The 25,365-nt window shown below is 44.6% G+C and overlaps 1 protein-coding gene across 2 annotated transcripts in view; it reads right to left on the bottom strand.

The window, feature by feature from the left end:
• Positions 1-3,689: 3,689 nt before the first annotated feature.
• MYOZ1 (myozenin 1) overlaps positions 3,690-25,365 on the bottom strand; it is a 493,538-nt gene continuing 471,862 nt past the window's right edge. For both annotated transcript variants that reach the window (XM_069240546.1, XM_069240547.1), the window contains exon 6: positions 3,690-4,336. In XM_069240546.1, coding sequence (XP_069096647.1) covers positions 4,105-4,336 — 232 coding nt within the window. In that variant the 3' untranslated portion in view covers positions 3,690-4,104. The remainder of the gene's footprint in view (positions 4,337-25,365) is intronic.

Genomic DNA, 25,365 nt, shown 5'->3' with positions numbered 1-25,365 from the left:
AGAGGAAGATTTTTTAAAACACGGTTAGATTCACATTACTGACAAAAATATAGCCTGCATTTAAGTACCTGATCACATGAGAAGCCACTAGCAAACGAAAGACTAAATAAGGAGCTACATCTGGCCTCATGCGAAGAATAACTCAGTTGTTGTTAAACGGGAGAGTTGCAAGCACCATTGTCAGCAAGCCGTTGTGAAAGCCGTTACTCAATGAACAACACAAAATGCGGTGCAAGCATTAACCCATAAGAAGATCAAGGTTGGAGTGGTTTAGTAGGATTATTTAACATTGAAATGTGCGAGAAAATAAATACATTAGATGCAGTTTAATCTGAGTGTGTAGAAATGACAGCTATCACTAGTTGGAAACATACACTGGAGCTCCTCCAAATGCTTCCCCAGACTTAGGACCATATTTATACTTTTTTAGCACCGCATTCTCTTCATTTTCTGACGCAAAAGCGACACAAACTTACAAAATACAATTGTGTCTTGTAAGTTTGCGCCGCTTTTGCATCAAAAAGCGGCGCAAATGCAGCGTTAAAAAGTATAAATATGGGCCTTCATTTATATTCAGAAAGAGGTGCTTGAGCTGCTAGGAAGGGAGTCAGAAAGGCATTCAGTCTTTACCCTAGGCCACATGAATGCTTCTGCCATGCCCCGTTGCTTCACTGTTGTGTAAGTGTTGGAAATGGGGTCTCTGGTTGGCAGCCAGTTTTCACTCTGTACAAACAGGGACCCTCACTCTAGTCAGGGTGGGGAGATACACACCTAGGATCACCCCTGCTCACCCTCTTGGTAGCTTCGCACAAGCAGTCAGACTTATCTCAGAGGCAATGGGTAAAGTATGTGTACAATCGCACACAGTAACACAGATAAAACACCACAAAAAAACTCAACAACGGATTAAAAATTAACAATATTTATCTGATTAAAACAAGACCAAAATGACAAAACTCCAACATACCCAAGCAAAGTTATGAATTTTTAAAGATTAAACGTGAATATATTGCTTAGAAGCACAAATTCTGCAATTTGGAGTTACCACAGCAGTGTGACGGAGTCATTCCCAACAATGTGACGCTAATGGTGCTGGTCATGGAGTGAAACGGACCCCCAGGTACAGTACTTTGTGAAAGTGAGGAAACAAGCCAGTGCACAGAGTTGGGGAGCGAGGCGTTGCTGGGTTCGTTGCAGCATTGGTTCCAATGCTGTGGAGCAGAGGAGCAGAGGCATCAGTTTGAGGCATCAGGTCCTAGCTGCAGAGCAGTGGAGATGAGGCGGTGTTGGTGCAAAGCATCGGTTCCTTATGCTTCCGACAGGATTGATGTCCTGTGGGTCAAGACGCAGAGGGGCGACCTCAAAGGTATGCGGTCACACCACGGGGCTGCAGGTGCCACGGTAGAGTTGGGTGTCACGAACATCAGTGACACGACACTCGGGTCTCACAAGGTCACAGGACCCCAGTGGCTGCTGCGGCGCCAGGCTTGCGATGTCAGTGGGGGTGGTCGCACTCCAGCAGGGACCTCGGCTTCAGTTGCAGGTGGCATCGTAGGGTTAGGCAGTGGTGTCAGTCCGGGTGTCGTCTGAAGTCAGTGCACTTGGTTTTTCTTTGTTTTTCACCAGCTTTCACTCCCAAGGGCCCAGAAACTGGAGTAAGCACGACTTGCGGAGTTAGAGTCCACAGCAAGGGAACCTAGAGGCTGGTAGGTAAAGTCTTTGCTGTCCCCGAGACTTCATAACAGGAGCTCAGCTCAGCATGCTCAGTCCAAGCCCTTGAAGAAACTTCACAAGCAGGATACACAGCACAGTCCAATCTTTGCCCTCTCTAAGGCAGAAGCAGCAACTGCAGGCCAACCAAGCAAACACACACAGCAAAGTGGCAGTACTTCTCCTCTAGCTCTTCTCCTTGGCAGTGGTTCCTCTTGATCTAGAAGTGTTCTAAAAGTCTGGGGTTTTGGGTCCTCTACTTATACCCAGTTCTACTTTTTTAAGTAGGCAAACTTCAAAGGAAAGTCTCTGCTGTTGACAAGATCCCACCTTGCCCATGCCTGGCCCCAGACACACAACAGGGTGTTGGAGACTACATTGTGTGAGGACAGGCACAGCCCTTTCAGGTGTAAGTGTCAGCTCTTCCCTTCCCACTCTACCCAGGGAACTCATCAGGATATGCAGGACACTCCTCAGCTCCCTTTGTGTCACTTTCTAGAGGGAATTCACAAACAGCTCATTTGTCAGTCTGACCCATACGTGGATTTCACAGGCAGGTGGAGGCACAGGATGGTTAAGCAAGAAAATGCCCACTTTCAAAAAGAGGCATTTTCAAAATTGCAATCTAAAAACCAACTTTACCAAAATATGTATTTTTATATTGTGAGTTCAGAGACCCAAACTCCGTATCTCTATCTGCTCCCAATGGGAATGGGCACCTAAGAGATATTTAAAGGCAATCCCTATGTTATCCTGTGGGAGAGATAGGCCTTGCAATAGTAAAATACGAATTTGGTAGTATTTTACTATCAGGACATGTAAACCACACAAGCGCATGTCCTACCTTTTAAGTTCACTGCACCCTGCCCATGGGGCTACCTAGGGCCTACGTTAGGGGTGACTTACATGTAGTAAAAGGGAAGGTTTGGGCCTGGCAAGTGGTTACTCTTGCATTGGTGAATTGGCAGTTCAAAACTGCACACACAGAAACTGCAGTGGCAGGTCTGATACATGCTTACAGGGCTACTTATGTGGATGGCACAATCAGTGCTGCAGGCCCACTAGTAGCGCTCGATTTACAGGCCTTGGGCACCTCTAGTCCACTCTACTAGGGACATATCAGTAATCAAATATGCCAGTCATGGAAAAGCCAATTACCAATACAAATTACAAAGACAGCACTTGCACTTTAGCACTGGTCAGTAGTGGTAAAGTGCCCTGAGTACCAAAACCAGCAAAAACGAAGTCCAGCACACAGTCAAACATACAGGAAGCAGAGGCAAAAAGACAGGGGAAACCACGCCAAGGACGCCAGGTCTAACAGTAAGCATGAGTTGTTGGTTAAGGTATATGTAGTATTGCCATGTTTCCTGAAGATGCTTATCTCCATCATTAATATTTACCCGTATTACATGATTATTTGTTTCATTTCTATACTGTTTAACATATTCACTAGTTCATACTGTGTCATCATTCTTTGATTGTGATATGGCTGGTTTCTGCTTGTAGTGGCTGGATTGCCCCCTCCTTCCTCAGTCTTTTGGTTTCCCCAGAAATAGAGCTGTTTTTATGGGTGAGCGCAAAGCGCTTTGTCCCATTCTGTATTCTCTCTTTGGGCTTCAAACCACGCCCATGTCATAATGTGATCGCGCTGCGTTATTTTCTCTTTACAAAGTTAATAGCTTTAACTCGAGCTAATGCGAGACTTATTGAATTGAAAATGCTTGTTTCTTAGTGTAGGGTTCTTGTTTCCAGGTAGTTCAATCATCATGATATCTCCACCCCAGGAAACAAGACTTGTAGCTTGTCCTGGTAAGGATGTTGGGCTATTTTTTAACACAGTGGAAGAGCACAGGAGGGCTTTCAGTATTTTACTCTCAAGGACAGATAACAATTTGTTTTGTCCAATTCAGCATTACCATACATTGCAATAATTCCACGACAGCAGGTCGATTGAAAAATCAAAAAGTGAAAATCGGTTTTCTTCTTTTAGGAGCTTTATTAAGTTTCCCCCAAATGACACAAATGAAAACGGTTCACCAAGGAATTCTTTTAGCAGTGCTCATACATGTGGCAAAGTAAAGCCGTTTATGCTGTCTCCTTGTATGCTGCCCAGTAACACAGCAGGATTTTTGTTATGTTTTTCTCTTTATTACCTGCTCTTTTGACCCCTTGCTCTATTTCGCTCCCTCTCGTATTTCCTTCTGTCCTTCACATTCGCTCTGCCCCCTCCTATCTGATTCAGATATGCACAAATACCACAGAAAAGACGCGTTTCAGGACACAGTGGGTAATTCAGGTGACCTTAAATAAACAAAGCTTTGTTATGTGTGATAGATAGATTAGATGTATTTCTCATATGTGTACAGCAACAAACGTTCTTCCTGGCAGGACTTATAGCTCATCTGTTTCGCCGTCCATTGGCACACTGAGTTCAATGTTAAGGTTGGAGACTTCACCGGACCCCAGCCAGCCGACTGGAGTCCTGTTGAAGGTAGGTCTATTGACAACGTCTTGGGTGTAGACGTCCATAGGTTCTGGCTCTGCAGGGGTGGCATCAAACTCCGGCATCTGGAAGGTCATTAGTTTAGATGCCTTCTCATAACCCCCATATGGCATTGCAGACCTGCAAGGGGAAATGCAATAGTGTTAAAAGTAGCTTTGTTTATATTGCACCATTTATGCTAACACAACACTTCTAAGATTACACCAAATACATTTCAAGTAACGTACAGCAGGACAAGTGTTCAGCCAAATTAACAATATGGACCTCATTATAGAACATTTACTGGCCATTACTGCCCTTTGGTAATTTCAGGACAGAGAGGAGTTACACAAAGGGATTTATTTTACACACATCGATTCAATCCATCTCAGCATTAGCAGCCGAACTGTCACTGTCATTTGTTGTGATATCGAGTATCTAGTTCATACCAATGATCTCTGTTTGCTATGTAGATGTAGTCTTGTCACATTATCATCTAGAAGCCTTATTTCTTGGGGAGGTAACTAAACTCCTCCTGTCAATCAGCAACAAGTTGGGAAAGCCCTGCCTTTTAAAAATCTGATTCATACATTCAGTCTCAGGGCCTTTCATGGAAACATTCACAACACACACCCCAGATGCCTTCAAAATATAAACCATCACCGCAATTACACATTTTTGTGCTCTGCCTCTTGCAGTGATGGTCCATAATATATCTTTATTTATTCATTCATATGATCAACTTTATTGTTTCAGCTTACAAATGGAATATATAGTGCAAACACAGAATATATAAAAACACAAAAAATGCATAAAGAATAAACATTGTGTCACTCTCCCAAGCAAGTCCTCTTGAGCTTATAATTCATTTCTCACCAATTATGGTACAATGCCAGAAAATAATTTGTCTTCAATTACAAATGCAAAACCAGCCATACAATTAGTTAACTAAGGTATCAGCATTTCGGATCATTGCACAAGAAAAACATAATAATAACAGGGGCGGCACCTCCGCAATAGTGGAGGAGCATTGCCCCCCCCCACCCTGGCCAAGAGCAACAGTAATTAAGAAACTCAATAAAAAATCAGCTCATAAGAATGCTTATCAAATAAGAACATCCACATTAGAATATAAAATAAAAACGGCAAGACTGCCCACAAATTGTGCAAATATGTCAACTTTATTAATTGTAGGCCTTAACTTAGCAAGGTCTTGGCCTAGTTGCACGGCCACATGTCAAGCTGCATTGCTTAGGCGTTTTATAAAATGGATTCTTAAAGAATTAGATTGTGATTTTCCACTGCACTGTCCATGTGCTTGTAGCTAAAAGTCTTTCTCATGAGAACTGCTTGCTAGAAGATGCTGTATTTGCTAATGCAACATTGTTTGATGTAATGTGTATAAGACTGACTTTCTCAGGAAAATACAATGGAGTCTCTGACTGGAGTATAAGCTGCAACAATATTGATACCTAAAGAGCCGGATGATGAGAACAGGACGAAAGGACCCAATCATCAACATGTGAACCATGTACTAGTAGAAATGTAGATTTGAAGTTTTAGTTTTATTGGACAAAGTTAGAACATGCGACCCCATAACCAATAGAGACTTGAGAAGTAGTTTTAGGAAATCTAACTTAGCCAGACTGCACAGAGAAGAGACACTGCTATTTCTTTCGAACTGCCCAACGAGCTGCTTTGGCTCATTTGCCCATTTTCCATCTTGAGAAGAGACATGCTTAACTTTACTGCTTAAAGACTTTGCCTTTTCTGAACTTTGCCGCTGAATCCTGATGCCTTGCTGACCAGACTGATGTCCTGATGAAGAAGACTGTCACAGCTTGCTGATCCAAACTGAGGATAGGTATATTGACTATGAAGTTGTTTGTTATGGCTACTTACTTTTGTTTCTAGGTAACAACTGCTATCTTGATAGAGATACAGTTAGATGTTTTTCCAAATTTGTGTTGACTAAATTGTTTTGTATGAAGCCCAAACATGCTATGCTAATCGGGTGTTAGTTAGGGTCCCCTCTAATGAAGTCCAATACATTGATTAACATTTGTTGTCTTTTCTTTGCTGAATCTAAATGTATGTAGTATCGTTTGCACAGTTATTCTTGCTATTAATTTGCACTGTAACTTTAGAATGTGTAGTAGCTCAAGCTTTGATTAGATTGTGATTCTTTTCTTGCTTCTGTCAACCAGTGTTGTTTCATCAAATTATTTTGAGATGAACCTACATCAAATTAGCATTGTTATTATAGGGAAATAAACATTCTAACTTTTACATAAAGGTGTGGTTATTCATGACTGCGAGGTCATGGTGTGTGACAATTACTGACTTTTATTGATTACTAATGTTATTGGTTGTTATTGATTATTGGTCTGCATGTACGGGATACATGGTGGGAACATCTTAAGCGTAGTCAAAAGGTTCATCAGCCTATTCGTGTCCCCTAGTAAATTTACTTATTAAGGTCTGACGCGCTAACAGTATAAACTCAACTATCTCTAAAAAATGAAATTGAGTTAAATGCCAAACACAACTTCCCAAGCCAAGTTGCAAAGGTGATAATGTGCAAACAATGTTTAAAGTGCTTGAAGGAGATGTATTTTAAATTGGGAAGTGGTGCAATACCACCTAGATCTAAAAGTGAAATTAGATTGAAGCCAGGCACAGCCTTTCGCTCCATGTTCCGAAAGACATAACACCTGGCATGGCCTCCTATGCCATGTATAATACATAGTGACAGAACACAATAATGAAAGGACTTTTGCTGGTTGTATTATATATCTAACACCCAAGGTGGAACCATTTATAAAAACCAATATGTTTAACATCATTGGAGAAAGGTCTGGTGGTTTTCCAAACGACACAGATATACATGAGGCTACTTGGTTCAAAATAAGTTCAGTATCAGTGAGTATGCAAAAAAGTCCCTGCATCCTTTTAGGGTCTAATGTCATTACTTTTAAAAAGAAGGTGAAAATAGCACCTCTTATTCTGCATTGAGATAGTACAGAGTGTTGGAGGCTGGACTGGCTTGTAGTGAGTACTAAGGGATACTTGCACCTTGCACCAGGCCCAGGTATCCCTTATTAGTGTAGAGGGGTGTCTAGCAGCTTAGGCTGATAGAAAAGGTAGCTTAGCAGAGCAGCTTAGGCTGAACTAGGAGACGAGTGAAGCTCCTACAGTACCACTAGTGTCACTTGCACAATGTCATAAGAAAACACAATACACAGATATACTAAAAATAAAGGTACTTTATTTTTATGACAATATGCCAAAGTATCTCAGTGAGTACCCTCAGTATGAGGATAGCAAATATACACAAGATATATGTACACAATACCAAAATATGCAGTAATAGCAATAGAAAACAGTGCAAACAATGTATAGTCACAATAGAATGCAATGGGGGCACACAGGGATAGGGGCAACACAAACCACATGCTCTAGAAGTGGAATGCGAACCACGAATGGACCCCAAACCTATGTGACCTTGTAGAGGGTCGCTGGGACTGTAAGAAAACAGTGAGGGTTAGAAAAATAGCCCACCCCAAGACCCTGAAAAGTGGGTGCAAAGTGCACCTAAGTTCCCCAAAGAGCACAGAAGTTGTGATAGGGGAATTCTGCCAGAAACAACAATACCAGCAATGCAACAACAATGGATTTCCTGACGAGAGTACCTGTGGAACAAGGGGACCAAGTCCAAGAGTCACGATCAAGTCGGGAGTGGGCAGATGCCCAGGAAATGCCAGCTGTGGGTGCAAATAAGCTGCCACCAGATGGTAGAAGCTGTGGATTCTGCAAGAACGACAAGGGCTAGAAACTTCCCCTTTGGAGGATGGATGTCCCACGTCGTGAAGAGTCGTGCAGAAGTGTTTCCGTGCAGAAAGACCGCCAACAAGCCTTGCTAGCTGCAAAGGTTGCAGTTAGGGTTTTTGGATGCTGCTGTGGCCCAGGAGGGACCAGGATGTCGCCAATTGCGTGAGGGGACAGAGGGGGCGCCCTGCAAGACAAGAAGCCCTCTCAGAAGCAAGCAGCACCCGCAGAAGTGCCAGAACAGGCACTACAAAGTGGAGTGAACCGGAGCTCACCCGAAGTCACAAAGTAAGGTCCCACGACGCCGGAGGACAACTCAGGAGGTCGTGCACTGCAGGTTATAGTGCCGGGGACCCAGGCTTGGCTGTGCACAAAGGAAATCCTGGAAGAGTGCACAGGAGCCAGAGTAGCTGCAAAACATGCGGTTCCCAGCAATGCAGTCTAGCGTGGGGAGGCAAGGACTTACCTCCACCAAACTTGGACTGAAGAGTCACTGGACTGTGGGAGGCACTTGGATAGAGTTGCTGAGTTCAAGGGACCTCGCTCGTCATGCTGAGAGGAGACCCAGAGGACCAGTGATGCAGTTCTTTGGTGCCTGCGGTTGCAGGGGGAAGATTCCGTCGACCCACGGGAGATTTCTTCGATGCTTCTAGTGCAGAGAGGAGGCAGACTACCCCCACAGCATGCACCACCAGGAAAACAGTCGAAAAGGCGGCAGGATCACCGTTACAAGGTCGCAGTAGTCGTCTTTGCTACTTTGTTGCAGTTTTGCAGGCTTCCAGCGCGATCAGCAGTCGATTCCTTGGCAGAAGGTGAAGAGAGAGATGCAGAGGAACTCTGATGAGCTCTTGCATTCATTATCTAAAGAATTCCCCAAAGCAGAGATCGTAAATAGCCAGAAAAGGAGGTTTGGCTACCTAGGTGAGAGGATAGGCTAGCAACACAGGTAAGAGCCTATCAGAAGGAGTCTCTGACGTCACCTGCTGGCCCTGGCCACTCAGAGCAGTCCAGTGTGCCAGCAGCACCTCTGTTTCCAAGATGGCAGAGGTCTGGAGCACACTGGAGGAGCTCTGGGCACCTCCCAGGGGAGGTGCAGGTCAGGGGAGTGGTCACTCCCCTTTCCTTTGTCCAGTTTCGCGCCAGAGCAGGGCTGGGGGATCCCTGAACCGGTGTAGACTGGCTTATGCAGAAATGGGCACCATCTGTGCCCGTGAAAGCATTTCCATAGGCTGGGGGAGGCTACTCCTCCCCTGCCTTAACACCTTTTTCCAAAGGGAGAGGGTGTAACACCCTCTCTCTGAGGAAGTCCTTTGTTTTGCCTTCCTGGGCCAAGCCTGGCTGGACCCCAGGAGGGCAGAAACCTGTCTGAGGGGTTGGCAGTAGCAGCAGCTGCAGTGAAACCCCAGGAAAGGCAGTTTGGCAGTACCTGGGTCTGTGCTAGAGACCCGGGGAATCATGGGATTGTCTCCCCAATACCAGGATGGCATTGGGGGGGCAATTCCATGATCTTAGACATGTTACATGGCCATGTTCGGAGTTACCATTGTGAAGCTACACATAGGTAGTGACCTATGTGTAGTGCACACGTGTAATGGTGTCCCTGCACTCACAAAGTCCGGGGAATTTGCCCTGGACAATGTGGGGGCACCTTGGCTAGTGCCAGGGTGCCCACACACTAAGTAACTTAGCACCCAACCTTTACCAGGTAAAGGTTAGACATATAGGTGACTTATAAGTACCTTAAGTGCAGTGGTAAATGGCTGTGAAATAACGTGGACGTTATTTCACTCAGGCTGCAGTGGCAGGCCTGTGTAAGAATTGTCAGAGCTCCCTATGGGTGGCAAAAGAAATGCTGCAGCCCATAGGGATCTCCTGGAACCCCAATACCCTGGGTACCTTAGTACCATATACTAGGGAATTATAAGGGTGTTCCAGTATGCCAATGTAAATTGGTGAAATTGGTCACTAGCCTGTTAGTGATAATTTGGAAAGAAATGAGAGAGCATAACCACTGAGGTTCTGGATAGCAGAGCCTCAGTGAGACAGTTAGTCATAACACAGGTAATACATACAGGGCACACTTATGAGCACTGGGGCCCTGGCTGGCAGGGTCCCAGTGACACATACAACTAAAACAACATATATACAGTGAAATATGGGGGTAACATGCCAGGCAAGATGGTACTTTCCTACACAGAGTAACATAAACCGTGCATTCTTCACCTCCTAGCTCACAGTCGCAGACTACTGTGTCCCTAGGTGTGTCTGACCAATTACTAGTGTATGATGTCACTGGGCATGGCCTATCCTGAATCTTACATGCAATTATCTTTTTTATTTCTGGAAATAACTGGTCCTACCGTCTGAGTCTATCGCCCAACTAAGGAAGACTTCTGCATATTGTACCCTCTGCTCATTGGGGATCACTTCCCCCTAAGGCCATGTTGGCCAACCCCGTGGAGTTTCCACCAGTGGATGATCTCTCTTGGAGTGCCCTTGTTTGAGCCCTAACTGGGAACAGTGAATGCACTGGGGTTGGAAATGGGGTATCCTGGGCCATTGCCCACCAAAATCTATTTCCGTCTCTCGGAAGGGGCATGGGAATGCTTTCTCCCTACCTTATTCTGGGACGTGTCTCTGTCACCTTTGACCCCCTCACTCTGCTGAGGAGGACTTGATTCACTCTGCTGGGGAGGATGTGAACCACCCTTCTTGTGGTACTCCCGGCTACCTATTTGTGGGCCCTAGTGCTGAGCCAGACATATGTTTCCTTGGCAAGCTCACAAAGATTGTACAGCTCATCATAATTATTTACATTCCTGCACTTCACCCAACCATCTAGAGTCTTCTTGTAGCAGTACAAAAATCCACCCAGGACTGGCTTAAACAGTTACTGGCTGTCCCTAAACTTTAACTTATACTTCTCAGGGGTGAGATCATATTTCCTGGCAAGGGCTTCCTTCACAAGTTGATACTTCAACCTGCTATCCTTCCTTAGGATCAACAAAGAATCGCTCCCCTTACTGTGTATATGCCTCCAGAGGCTGACTCACCAATTCTCGTTGGGAACACTATACATCTTCAGAGCTACCTCATAGGCATCCCCCACCAAAAAGTTAGGTGCCAGGTCCTCTTGAATGTGCACCCTTCTGTCTTCATTAAACACTCAATTGTCACTGTCATCATTTGTACTGAGCTTTGTGGGCGTCTGTACTTTCAAGTCCGGTTCTTTCAGACTCAATTCAGGAGTCAGAAAAAGTTTCCTTTTTTCTAAGGCCTTGTCAGCTGCTATTCTCTCAGCCTTCAAAGCCAGCTTTTTCTACGCCAATGCTAGGGCTCTCTCTCCCCCAGCATTTCTATCTTCTGTAGCCAATTTCAACTTCGCCAGCTGCAGTTTGAATTCCCTTTCAGCTCTCTTCAGCTCAGCAGGTTGATCCTGAGCATGGAATGGTCACTTTGCCATCATGAGGAGCCCAAAACATCTGTATCATCACCTTTTCTTAAGGAGAAGCCGCTCTGATGCCAGCTATGGGTCCAGGACCTGGGGTGCACTTTTTGAAGATCAAGATTCCCTCCAGCAGAGGATAGCAGCAGGGCTCAGGTAGATCGAGGTAGGTCTAATTGCTGCTGGTCAGCTGGGAAATTGCAGGTAGACCTAGGGAAGCTTGTTTTCTCTCCGTAGCTCAAACAGGGAGTCAGCCAATCAACCATAGGAGTCCTTTCTCAGGAGCCTGTTCAAGGCAAGCAGGTAAAATCTTCCTTCTATCGACAGCAGGGGAGTCCTTCTTATGAATCTTCAAACAGCGCCAGGAGTGTTCTGATGAAAGATTCTGAAGGTACTACGTTAAAACTTGGTGCAAGCCTTTCTGTGGGAAACTCTCGGGTCAACCCCCAAAACTTGTTCTGGTCAGTTCATCCATTTTCCTTGGTCCTGGCTCCAAGCTGTCTAGGGTGACAAAGGCAAGGGAAGGCCTGGTGTCAGGTTTCTTTGTGTTGCAGGCAGAGTCCCTCGAAGTGCAAGAAGGACAGGGTCCAGCTTCTTCCCATCCATCCTGTCAGCAAGACTCTCTCCCTCATACCCAGGCCTCTTTTGTCCCTATGTGTGGAATCAACACACAATCCACAACAGGAAACCTGTTCTCATTCCTGTGACCCTGGACACTGACAGAAAGGCACAGTATGTTTAGGCAAAAAATGCCAAAGAATAGTAGCTTAAAATCCAGCTTTACGCTTAAAGAGGATTGTAGAGTGAGTACAATTCATTAGAGTGGGAACAGCTTTTCTCTATCTGTTCCCAAACTGAAGTTATCACTTGATAGGTATAACATGGTAACCCAGTGTTAGTCCTTGGAAGGGACAGACTTTCAGCAGTGAACACAACTTTACGAGTTTTTCACTTTTAGGACTTGTAAAATGTAAGTACATGTCCTACTTTTGAAATGCCATGCACGCTGCCCTATTAACCTTAGGGCCTACCTGAAATACCATCCCCTTTGCCCTATGAGCTTTAGTGCCTACTTTAGGGGTGACTTATAATTATTAAAAAGAAAGGTTTAAGCCTGGCAAAAGGTTTATTTTTCCAGGTTAAAAGGGGAGTTTAAAATGGTACTACAGGCTACAGCACCAGGCCTAAGGCATGTTTTGAAGAGCTACCCTAATGGGTGGCACGAGTGCTGCAACACCCTAGTAGTATTTAGTTTATTGGCCCAGGGTGCATGTAGTGTCATATACTAGGGACCTACAAGTAACGTAAATGCACAAATCAAGTGTAGGCAGATTATACCATGTTTGCAAGGGAGAACACATGCAATCTACCACTGATTAGCAGGAGCAGAGAGTCCTAGAAGCCAACAAAAGCTTGTTCAGCAAAAGAAGGCAAATATCGGGTGGTGACCCTGCATAGACGGCCAGTTCCAAAACTGCTGTAGACTAACTCTATCGTAGACAGGCTATGGTGCATTTATTGAAAATCGAATTATGCAACTAATGATAGAAACATGACCTAAAGTTACTTGCGAAGAAACTGGATCCATTTATCTCAAGTCTGGCTCAGAGGTTGGATGAAAGAGATAAAGTAGAAAACTAGTATTGATGATGATTCTCTGGTGAATTTACAGTCAAAGTTAACCTGGCTATCTCACTCAAGTTCAGGTTGGAGAAAACTAATCGTTCCATCTGACTGAGGCCAACTCCAGGCCTCTTGAAACAAGAGCAAGAATAATCCATTTACTTTTTTAGAGTGACAAAGACACTCTACTATCTGTGAAAAAGAAAGAGGAGCTTAATGTCATGATTTTATAATATTTGACTGGGTGGCCACCATATCATGCACCTGTTGACTATTTCTACATAGCACACAAGTTTCATATCATTTTTGATTTGCAACTATTAATTACTTTCACGTATGTATGTGTATTTATCATTTTATAGTATGCATTTCGAGTTTGGATTATGTGCCTTTTATTCATTTATTCATTTGTATAAATGCATGTGTAATATGGTAAAAGAAGTTCTATGCATTTTCTCTCACATTATATCATTAATCATTAGGTCTGTTTCTCACATTGGCTGTGAGAAGCATTGTTAAGAAATGTTAAGAAAGTATCTCCTGGTGAACAGAGCATTTTCAATTCATAAGCAACTTCCTTTTAATCTAAGTTTGCTTATTGAGAACACACTCAGATCACATTAACAGAACTTGACCTTTTAGGTTCCAGGATGCCTGCCTTCAGCTTCCAGGGATGTGACAAATGTAATGCGCTCCTCATGAAGGCAGACCTTTCAGTGCTAATGATTATTAGCTAGGACTCAGGAAGAAGAGAATTCATGAAATGCTGTTTGTTTTTAATAAATGTACACTTTTCTAATACATAAACACCACACTGCTTTTCATGTATTTTATAATATGTTTGCATGTACTCTGGTTCCAAATAGATCCGTATACAGGGACAGCTCCTCCGCAACGGCAGATGTGCGATTCCCCACTGGCTAAGAGCCAGATATTTGAATATTGTGTTATTTTTATGCTGCTGGGTCAGCCAGCAGGTGCAGGGAGGGGCAGGTCTGAGCCAATGGAGGTGGGAGGGGAATGAGGAATTGTGTGCACTAAGTGCGCATGTGAATTTGGACGGCCTAAGACAGCCGTCCAAACGCACATGCATACCTAGGTTTCTCCAACCTGGCAGTGGAAAAACTGCACAAGCCCCAGGGTTGTGTCAGAGCAGAAGTCACTGCCACTCAGACCAATCCTGACGCTGCTTATATGGTATACTTAACATGTAAGCAGCACCAGGATTGCTGGGGAGCCTCTTCTGGTGTCCCAGCGGATGTCCTGTGGACGAAGACTGTCACAGCTTGCTGATCCAAACTGAGGATAGGTATATTGACTATGATACTGTTTTACATGTCTATTTGCTTTTGTTTCTAGTACCAACCTCTATTTTGGTAGAGCTATAGTTAGATGTTTTCCAAATTTGTATTGACTAAAATGTTTTGCATGAAGCCCAAACATGCTATTCTTATCTGATGTTAGTTAGTGTCCTCACTAATGGAATTCAATACTTGGAATATCATTTGGTGTCTTTTCTCTGCTGAATCTAAATGTATGTAATATCGTTTGCGCAGTTATTCTTGCTCTTAATTTGCACTGTAACTTTAGAATGTGTAGTAGCTCAAACTTTGATTAGATTGCGATTCTTTCATCGCTTCGGTCAGCCAGTGTTGTTTCTGTGTGTTTATCATTTGATTTTGAGATTATCTTATGTGACATTAGCATTTTTAATAAAGGGAAATAAATATTCTTACTTTTACATAAAGGTGTGGTTATTCATGACTGCAAGATCATGGTGTGTGACACTTGCTGACTCCTATTGATTATTAATGTTAACAATTGATTATTTGTTATTGATTGATAGTGGGTTTATATGGTGGGAACATCTTAAGCATAGTCAAAAGGTTCATCGCCCAATTTACGTCCCCTTGTAAGTTAAGGTCAGATGCGCTATCAGAGATGGTAGCAGAGATTGATGGTTTGTCTCCTGAAGAGTCCATTAAATATGCCCGGTACAGGTTGGTCTCCTTAAGAGCCCATCATACAGTCCTGAAAGAGAGGTGGCAGAGTATTTGGTCCCAGAGATTGTAAGCGAGAAATAACAGGTGTCCCCAGAGATGGTAGTAGGGTAAGGATTAGTCTTCCAGAGAGAGCAAAAGAATTCGTAGATTTGGTGAAATTGGTGGATATTTTTATATATTATTTCAATGATACAAATTGGAGAGAAAATGTGCCCCTAAGTACCTAAAATGCCCTTCCCAGAATCTTGGAGCTTGCCAATAATTGTTTGAGGATGTTCTTGACGTTCTAGTGACAGTGTGAATGAAGTAGGTTTTGTGGTTGCAAATAGTAGGTGAATTGTGAGGTTTGTGAGGGGTTGGGGAGTTTGCGTACTCCAAATTAAGTTGTAGAAGGAGTGTGTGTACTCCGCAGTATGAGACTAGGGAAGTTGTCGAACTTTATATGTGTGTGGCACTTTGTGCCAAACAATTGTCCATGTGGTTGTTGATGTACGGACCCTGCATGGTCTAAGACTCCGGAGTATATTGAAAAAGTGTATGAGACACTTGGTTTTTGTTGTAATTTGTCTGGTTTAATAGGTCGATCGGGTGTGGTCGACAAGTCAGAGCGTGAGTCAAAGTGAGTGAAATTATTTTTCGACTGAGATCTTGCGAGTCCCACTGATCAGTTGAGAGTGAAATTTACGGGTCGAATTTTGCTTGCAAATCAGGGAAACTGAGAAAGAAGGAGTAAGTGCTAGAGCAAAACGCCGTCAGTAAAAACTCCGTAAGGTTTCTGAAGCAATTGTGTTGCTCCACCTGTGGTAAACGGACAAATTGAGTTTTTCGTTTGGTGCTTGCAATAAATTTGCAATTAGTTTTGTGTGAATATGAGTTTGGGAAGCCAAGCCACAAGACCTTGTCAGCTGCAGGACGTGTGAGGGTGGCGCCACTGGAGCCGTGCAGGGATAAGTTGGTTAGTAAGATGGGTTGCGCACGAATTGGCAGCCATCAGTGAAGCACAATTGGTTGAGAAGGTAGGTGAAGAGAATTCTGGGATTAAAAGTCACTTCCTGATTTGATTTTGAATAAGATAAAGGTCGAAAAGATTACATTTTTCAAAGCTCTTAAGAGTGCTTTGAGGGGAGATACGTACATTACAACGAGTACTGGGGATATAGCACCGCCAGAAGGTACACCAGCTTACATTGTAATCGAAGAAAGGGTGTTGCACCATGAATTTGGCTAAAGCAATGGTGCAAAGTGACAGAAAAGGATGGGAACCTAGCATTTCATGCCAACGGAACTTTAATTTGAGGAGCTTAGAGAATCTGAGGAGGGTGCTGTATGATCTGAAGCCCCATCTTTGACTAGCACAATTTGAGGCACTGCGATCTGGGAGTTAGTAGCCAGACAGCAACAGAAATTTGAGAGGAGAATGAGAAAGGCAGAAAAGACACTAGCGGAGGCTGGATGGGAAAGTGATCAGAGGTTTTGGAGAACCCAGACCTTCCAGGGGATTAAATTGTTTCCTGCGATTACACAGGACAGTGAGAGAGAAGGAAGGAACACTACCAGAAAAACAAACAGAAGCCTTTCCAAGAGTGGGGAGACTAGAAAATCTTTGACTTTGGAGGAAGAGTCTGACGATGATGACTTTATTTTACAGTTATGGAGAAATCATCCTTCACCATATACAGCCCAAGAGAGTGGTCTGAGCACTAGTGTAAATCCTTCAGCTCTGACACAGGTTAACGTGACAACGATTCCGGTGCAGGTTAATCCTAGCCCTACACGGAGCCCAATGCAGAGCAGTCTTAATGCACCTACTACTCCAGTAGTCCAAAATCAGGTGCCACAGTCGAAGTTCCAGGGAATTTACCCTGATGTGCCCCTTGTGTCAAGTGCCACAAATGTAATAGTGCCAAAGGGACAAGCCTTCCAGAGACTGATGTTGGTTCAGACAGAGCAAACTCCTCTTTTACTGCCTCAAGTGCAGTCACAAACGATGCCGAAATACACTCCGATTACAGGGACCCAGGCAGATGAACCACAACATGGGAATTACGCAACCACAGAACCTAAATGTTAGACCAAGCCCAGTTGCTGTATCTGTACCTGTTACCATTGGTCCAATCGTGCCTTTGTTCGTGCAAGAGAAAAACAGTGTGAATGGACAGGGAGTCATGAGTCAGAATTCAAAGAGGGGAGGAGATAATGACAATGCCCGAGTAGTCTCTCCTGTGGGACAGACCATTGATGGATCGAGATCTTTGTTGGACCTTGGTGGATTCGGAATTCCTCTGGATACTGTGATAGGGTCGAATGTTAGTAAGAGCCTGAAATTAATGACGCCGCAGACCGCCAATACAGTGGTACAACAGGTGTCACCTGTCCAGGCTATCAACAATATTTTATTGTAAGGTTTGACTGCCCAGCAACTGACTGAATGGTTGGACAAGCTGAATACCCCGCAGAGTGCTCCTAAGGGAGAGGAGTACGTAAACTATACAAGACTAGGAATGGACGCGGGTGAGCTCATTGAGGGAACTATGGGTGTGAACAGATTAGAATCTTGCACAGAAGCAGAGTTGATATATCTGTGCCTGAAATTTACGAGGGAAGTAAGCAATGTGCACAAGAAGCTAGCAGACCTGGCAGAAAAATACGGCATAGAGATAGAGAAAATGAAGCATTTGAAAAGGAGTTACAGGTTAGATTTTGAGACTAAAGATTTTGAACACATGAGATCTGCCGGAATGAAGGCACACCTTAGGGAGTTACTCCAAAGTGCCCAGACATGGGGAGCCTTAGACAAATGGGAAGGCAGATGGACAAAGAAAAGAGATAAAAGGAAAAGGGATTCTGCAGAGCTAACTGCAAATGTGTAGCAGGGCAAGGATCCTGTGAAAAGTTTACCAATGAGAGAGATTCCAGGAGGGAATTTTGTTCATGTCCCTAGAAGTAGAAGTGATATTCTGTCTTTTACAAATGCTTACCCCAGGTTGAGAAAGAAGCCAGTAGAAAGGTACTAGCAGACAGACAGGTTTGTGAAGCTTGCAAAGTGCCTTTGGGAAGTCTTGAACACACTATTAGAAATAGTAGTTCCTGCTGATAAAAGGATGGAGTGTAAGAGGAGTATAGATCGACTGACAAAGGAGCCAGAGAAAGTTTTGTAGTGATGAGATTGAATTGAAGTACAGAAAGTTGAAGGAAAAGGCGAGGGTGATGCAGATTAAAGCTGCACAAACAGGGATACAGGGAAATTTTCCACAGCAACAGCAGCAGCAGGGAAATGTGTTGTTTTAGAATCAGATGAGAGGTAGACGTCGCAGAGGAAATGGAAATGGAAGTCCTGATTTGAATACTGTAGTAGTTCAGAAATGAAGAGTGTGTTGCCTTGTCACACTTGCGGAATGCTCGGACATTGGAAGCAGGAGTGTCCGATAATGGTGCAGGAAGGTGTCGGTCAGCAAACAAGTGACATCAACTAATTTCAAAACATGAGAGGACCGAGAATGATCAGAATTTTCAGAATAATGTGAATCAGATGCAAGTTTTTCAGCCCATGCAGCAGGTTCCAATGGTACCTAGACAGCAATTTCAGATACCTCAAGCCCTAATGGAACAGCAGCAGCTGATGCTTCCTCAACAGGTCACAGGGTCAGAGGTCCAGCCAAAGTAATAACACTGTACTCCAATTCCCGTTACACAGTGAGAATGGAATAAACGATGATTGGGTGGGCGAGAGTTCGGATGAAGAGGAATGTGTGCTTGCAGCTTCTTTGGGCATAGATCAGAAAGGTCCGTATGTAAAGGGAAAAGTTATGGATCACAGAGTTTCATTCTTGGTTGACACAGGAACTACACGTTCAGAACTTGCCCCTTTCAGGAAAGACAGTCCAGATAGTAGGACTAGTGAATCAGTATTTGACCAACCCAATTACAGAACCAGTTTAGGTTAAGACTGGCAACTTTAAAGGATTGGTGCACAAGTTTGTAGACTGTGATTCGAGTCCAGTATACCTACTGGGAAGAGACTTGCTGTGTAAAACCAGATGCTCGATTAGTTGCTCAAATGACGGAATCAAGATGAGATGATCTAGCTCCAGAGACAGAATGTAAGACCACAAATGAGGAATATCCCCTGATTGATTTCTTTCCAGTGTTCACAGTGCAGGAGTTTCCTCCTGATTTACAGGGAACGGTTAAAGAGAAAGTGTGAGAGTTGACAGGGAAAGAGATAGGTCTGGTAAAGGGAATCGAGACAGTTAAAGTTCTTGTAAAGCTGAACGCAATTTTTCCTCAGATTCCCCAGTACCAAATGCCACAGGATGTCCTTATAGAGGTTGCCCAAATAATTGCAGAAGTTGTGAAACAAGAGGTTTTGAAAGAAGTGTTGAGCAGCTCATGTAATTCACTGATAGTGGGACTGAAAAAGCCATGGTGGAAAGTTCAAGTTGTCCAGGACTTGAGAAAAATGAATGCCACAATGATCAAATGTTGCCCCGTGGTGCCAAATCCAGCTGTGATACCTTTCCAGATTCCTTGTAATGCTGAATGGGTCACCGTCATAGACTTGTCACAAGCCTTCGTTTCTGTGCCTCTTCATGAGGACAGCCAATTTCTCTTTTGTTTCAAATTTTTAGACTGAGTTTACTGTTGGTGTCGAATTCCTCAAAGGTTTTCAGAGTCACTTTTCATATACAATCAGATCCTGAAAAAGAATTTGGAGTCGTTGGAATTGCCTTTCCAATCAACCTTACAGTACATTGATGACTTGTTGATTGCGTCCAAAACAAGGGATAAGTGCAAGTATGACACAATTGCCTTGCTGAACCATTTGGGAAAGAATGGTCATAAAGTGTCTCCATAAAAATTGCAATACTGTCATAATGAAGTACAATATTTGGCTCACCAGATTGAGAAAGGATCGGGGAAAATACCCAGAAAAAGGGTCACAACCATTTTGCAGATGAGTCCCCCAACCACCCACAGAGATTTCAGGATGTTTTTAAGGATGGTAGGCTACTGCCGCCAGTGGATTCCCAATTTTTCAGTCATTTCCAAGCCCTTGCAGAAACTGACCCACAAAGAAGTCAACCATCCCATAGTGTTAGACCAGGCTTGCATGAAAGCATTTTCTGAGTTCAGAGAGACTCTGTGCAAAGCTCGGCTTCGGGTATGCCTGATTACACGAAGTCTTTCACATTGTTTTGTCATGAGCGTGATGCATGTTCTTTGTCTGTCTTGATGCAGGTCCATGGAGGTGTAAACCGCCCAGTAGCATATTTTTCAGCTACTTTGGACCCAGTTGCAGCATCCTTACCAGGTTGTCTGAGTGCAGTTGCAGCGGTTGGACCGAGCCTCCCACAGTGTGAAGGCATGGTGACGGGACATCCCTTAACTATCATGGTCCCTCATTCTATTGAAATACTACTCACAAAGATGAAGACCCAATACCTGACAGGTGCCAAATTGACCCGCTATGAGACGAGTATTCTAGGGTCACCAAATGTGTCACTGAAAAGATGCACAGTGCTGAACCCGGCAACTTTACTTTCTAATGAAAATGTTGAAATTAAAAAGGTGGAAGACATTGAGCATGATTGTCTTGGAGTAACTGATTTGTCCACAGAACCGAGACCTGATGTTAGAGACACCCGATTGGCAGAAAATTACCAAATTATCTTTGTTGATGGTTCTTGTCTGAGAAACAATACAGGAAAACTGAGAGTAGGATATGCTGTGTGCACAATATCCGGTATACTGGAAGCATCTTGACTTCAAGGAGTGTATTCTGCACCAGTAGCAGAGCTAATGGCCCTTACTAGAGTGTGTCATGTTTCTGCTCAACTTAAAGTTACCATCTATACAGATAGCCAGTATGAATTTGAAATAGTCCATGATTTTGGCCAGTTGCGGTCACTTAGAGGTTTCATGACCTCTTCTGGTTCACCAGTGAGAAATGGTGAGAGAATTAAAGAATTGTTGTATGCTATCCGAATGCCCGAAAAGATTGCTGTGGTGAAATGCAGTGCACACCTGAAATCGCAAATGGGAAATGGATATGCGGATCAAGTCGCAAGGTTTTGCACATTGAACTGTACATCGTTCAAAGGTAAGTGGGAATTGTCCCCTGAAGAAGATGAAACGTGTCTAAGTCTTGCATTGAAAGTAATTGACACACTGGAAGAATTGAAAACATTGCAGAATAATCTTGACAGGGAGGGAAAACTATCATGGAGCAAAATGAAATGTGTGCAGAGACAAGATGAATTGCCGGTTTTAGAAGAGAGACAATTGGTTTTTCCTAATAGTCTGTTGTCTCAAATGGCTAGGTATTATCACGGTCAAGCACATGTTGGGAGGGATGCCATGATTCCTCTTTTTAAGCATAATTGGTTCAACCCAAGGTTTAGACAAGTTGCTGAAGCAGTTTGCTGAGTGAGTATGTTGAGACGATGGATGCGAAGTGTGTGTACACAGATTCCAGTCGAGGAAGGAGTTACTTATCATAGTTTGCCTCTAACTTATGGGATACATTGTAGTCTGTTAGTAACAAGATTCTATAACCAGGATAACATCCAGTATTTCAACTCCAACCACCACTTAGTGTTTTCCTTTGTCCCCATAATTAGGTACCTGAGTAGAGTAGCTAAGGACAATGACATAGTATTAGTGAGAGGTTTCTTTGAGCCTACATTAACTTTTGGCCCAGCTTATGCACACAGAAACAATCTGACATGCTTGCTTACACCTTTAGAAAAGAGCTTCTTAGATCATACAGATGACAGAAGAAAGGCATTGAAGGCAAAATTAGAAAAGTTTAGAGAAAAGGACTTGAATGATTATGCTTATAGTGCATTAAAAACACAAGGGAAATTAGATTTAGATGAGCAACATGTAGGGAAGCTTTGTATATATAGGCCTAAGTCTTGCACTGAAGCTTTGTTTGTGGGAACGAGTGAATGTAGACATGCGTTTTTGTTTCAGAGTAAATGGACATTTATATGAATGAACAGGGTCCAGCTATTCCTGGTATATATTACATCTGCAAACCTAATGCTTATTACTGTCTTCCAAAGGAATGGTATGGTGCATGTTATTTAGGGATAGTTTTCCCAAAGATTTTCCAACTCAATGACTTAAAGGAATTTCCAAAAGTGACTGAATTACATCACATTAGACAAAGGAGAGAGTCTCCTACTAGTATAGTGGAGATATATTTGCAGCAATGATTCCTTCAGTAGGAGTTATTATGAATTCAATAAAGATTCAAAGGTTATCTACTATTATGGATAACATGCTGACAAATCTTTCAGGAGCCATACTCCTGATAGATAATGAATTAGCTGCTGAAAGAGCTATGACTCTTCAGAACCGCCTTGCGTTAGACATTCTTTTAGCAAAGGATGGCAGAGTTTGCAAAAGGAGACCACCATTTGTGGTGAACAGAAACCCGCCATATAAAGATGCAAAAATCAGATTCTGACAAAAAAGCCCCAGCCACCAGTCACCGCCAGGACCTTGTCGGCAGAAATGCAGGACCTCCGACCCAGCCACCGCCAAGCACACAAACTCCCCGCCCTCCAAATAATGGTGCACAAATAACCGCAGGGGGCAGTGGAAGCCAAACGACCATTGACGGCACAGACCGCCACGGCCAGCAATGGGACCCAACAGTAAGAACTTGTCAGGTGCGGTCCAGGTCCTGCCCGAAAAGCCGCTACGCATATTTGCGGCGCTTCATGCGCACCACTTGTCATCCCCTCTTGTTCTAAAAGGGGTCATCAGCGGTGCCTGCCCTGTGGTAAAGCTCATGTAGCTGCAGGGTCAAGACATTGGTGGACAAGATGAACTTATCAGTGCTATTTTAGGAATGGACTACAATTCCCAGGTTTCTAGAGGCAGCAGCCATCTTGGGGTGAGGCAGGCCTATAAAGCCCAACCACACCCAAGCACATTGCTCACTATTTTGAAGACTTCAATGCAGTCAGACCTCGTGGGGGTTCCTCTGAAGAAGAGCAGATTTCCTGCATGGCAGATTGACAGTCAATCGGAGTATCCTTGTTTCCATGGTGAATTCAGATACGAGTAGGTCGTACTCGTAGCGGTAAGGTCTTGATGAGCCCAAACTTGAAGGGAGTTGTTACTTCCAAAAGTAACATGCCCCTTAGCACAACGAGCAAAGCGTTTTCAGTTCAAAGAGTAAAGCGACCTTGGCACGACGATTAAAGCGCTTCAGATCACATGAGTAAAGCGCCCCTCAGCACAACGAGCAAATCGCTTCAGGCCCCACTTATAAAGCGCCCTTGGCACGGCAATCAAAGCGCTTCAGTCCACATGAGTAAAGCGCCCTTGGCACGGCAATCAAATCGCTTCAGCCCACATGAGTAAAGCGCCCTTGGCACGGCAATTAAAGCGCTTCAGCCCACATGAGTAAAGCGCCCTTGGCACGTAAATCAAAGCGCTTCAGTCCACATGAGTAAAGCGCCCTTGGCACGGCAATCAAAGCGCTTCAGTCCACAAGTAAAGCGCCCTTGGCACGGCAATTAATGCGCTTCAGTCCACATGAGTAAAGCGCCCTTGGCACGGCAATCAAAGCGCTTCAGTCCACACGAGTAAAGCGCCCTTGGCATGGCAATCACGGCAATCAAAGCTCCTCATGCCACATGAGTAAAACGCCCTTGGCACGACAATCAAAGTGTTTCAGGTCACATGAGTAAAGCGGTCTTGACATGAGGACACCTGAAACACATCCTCAACACTATAAAACAATCACAGACACACCCCACAATCCTTTGAAACGACATTCGGAGAACTGATACAGAGAACTCCAGAAGCAGACACTGAACGCCACAATACACAAAACATACACCCAACCACACAACAGCACCCTCACCTAGATCCACACAACACACAACACACCACTCACAACACACACCATGGCACCCCCTAAACACCCACGCTTCACAGAAAGAAAGCTAAGGACCAAGGTGGACGAGATACTGAAGGTCGAGCCACAATTATTCGGGGCACAGGTCCAGCACACACCCATCACCAGAAAGATGAACCTATGGCAGACAATAGTGAACAAGGTCAAAGCAGTGGGACACCATCCACGCACGAGGGACAAAATCCGCAAGAGATGGAACGACCAGTGCGGGAAGACGAGGTCCATGGCATCCTGGCACAACATTGCAGTCCAGAAGACCGGGGGAGGACCTTCACCAACACTACCCGACTATAATGACTGGGAGGAAAAGGTACTGGCCATCCTGCACCCTGAGGGCCTCACGAGACTCACTGGAGGAATGGACTCAGGTAAGTTGTCCACAATTACCCATATCCATCACACATGTAGTGCATGCACCACCCCACCCCTCCAACAGCCACCAGGACCACTACCCCACCCAGGCCACAATCACCACATCCAGTCACACTGCATGCCCACAAACCCACTAACAGGCCAACATCCCTCCCCCTGTGCACAGCCACCTACCCCTGCAAGGAATCACAAAGGCACTACACCACCCACAATGCACCTCCACATCCTAAGCAAAATGCAATGCAAACCTCACAAAGGCACCCTGCATGGCCCCAAAGTGTAAAACCTGCACAAAACAGCCCAGCCCTGTGCACCCCATCCGATCATGCAACTGTAACAGACATGTCCATTCCCCCCAACAGGCACCACCAGCCATGCCACCCTGACGGACAGGACAAGGAGTGGCATTGCCCCACAAGAAGACAGAGGCACCACTCAGGACACTGGAGAGGGAACCCTGGACAGTGACGAACACCCTGGCCCCTCACACAGTCCTGGACTGTCACCATCCAGCAGCCCCACCCAGGACACCACTGACACCCCTACCACCCAGCCAACAACATCAGTCCAGGGCAACCGTCCCCACACCTGTGTATCCAGTCCACAGACTGGCTGAACACATGGACAGAGGCCAGAGTCACCCCTTACTAACAGGCAGAAAGACGATGGCCCCAGTACAAGTGGTACCGCCAGACCTGTGCAGGGGACACAGGCACAGGGGGCTAGGCCCACTGGGAGGACATCACTGGCCCAGGGGGGAGGCCACAGGATGTAATATCTGAGGTCCTGGGAGCATACCACCAGACCCAGGACAGATTGGCCCAGATTGTTTCTACACTGGAGCAAAGTCAAAGGACGCAGGTAGCACAACACCAAGAGGCCATGGAGCAGTGGAAACTGCACAGTGCCAACATGGCTACCACAGCAGGTGCGCTGCTGCACCTTGTCCCAACCCAGCCTG

This window comes from Pleurodeles waltl, chromosome 6 (assembly GCF_031143425.1).
Source record: "Pleurodeles waltl isolate 20211129_DDA chromosome 6, aPleWal1.hap1.20221129, whole genome shotgun sequence".
Classification (NCBI taxonomy): Eukaryota; Metazoa; Chordata; class Amphibia; order Caudata; family Salamandridae; genus Pleurodeles; species Pleurodeles waltl.
Note: the sequence above shows the minus strand (reverse complement) of the source record. Positions and strands in the feature narration are given on the sequence as shown.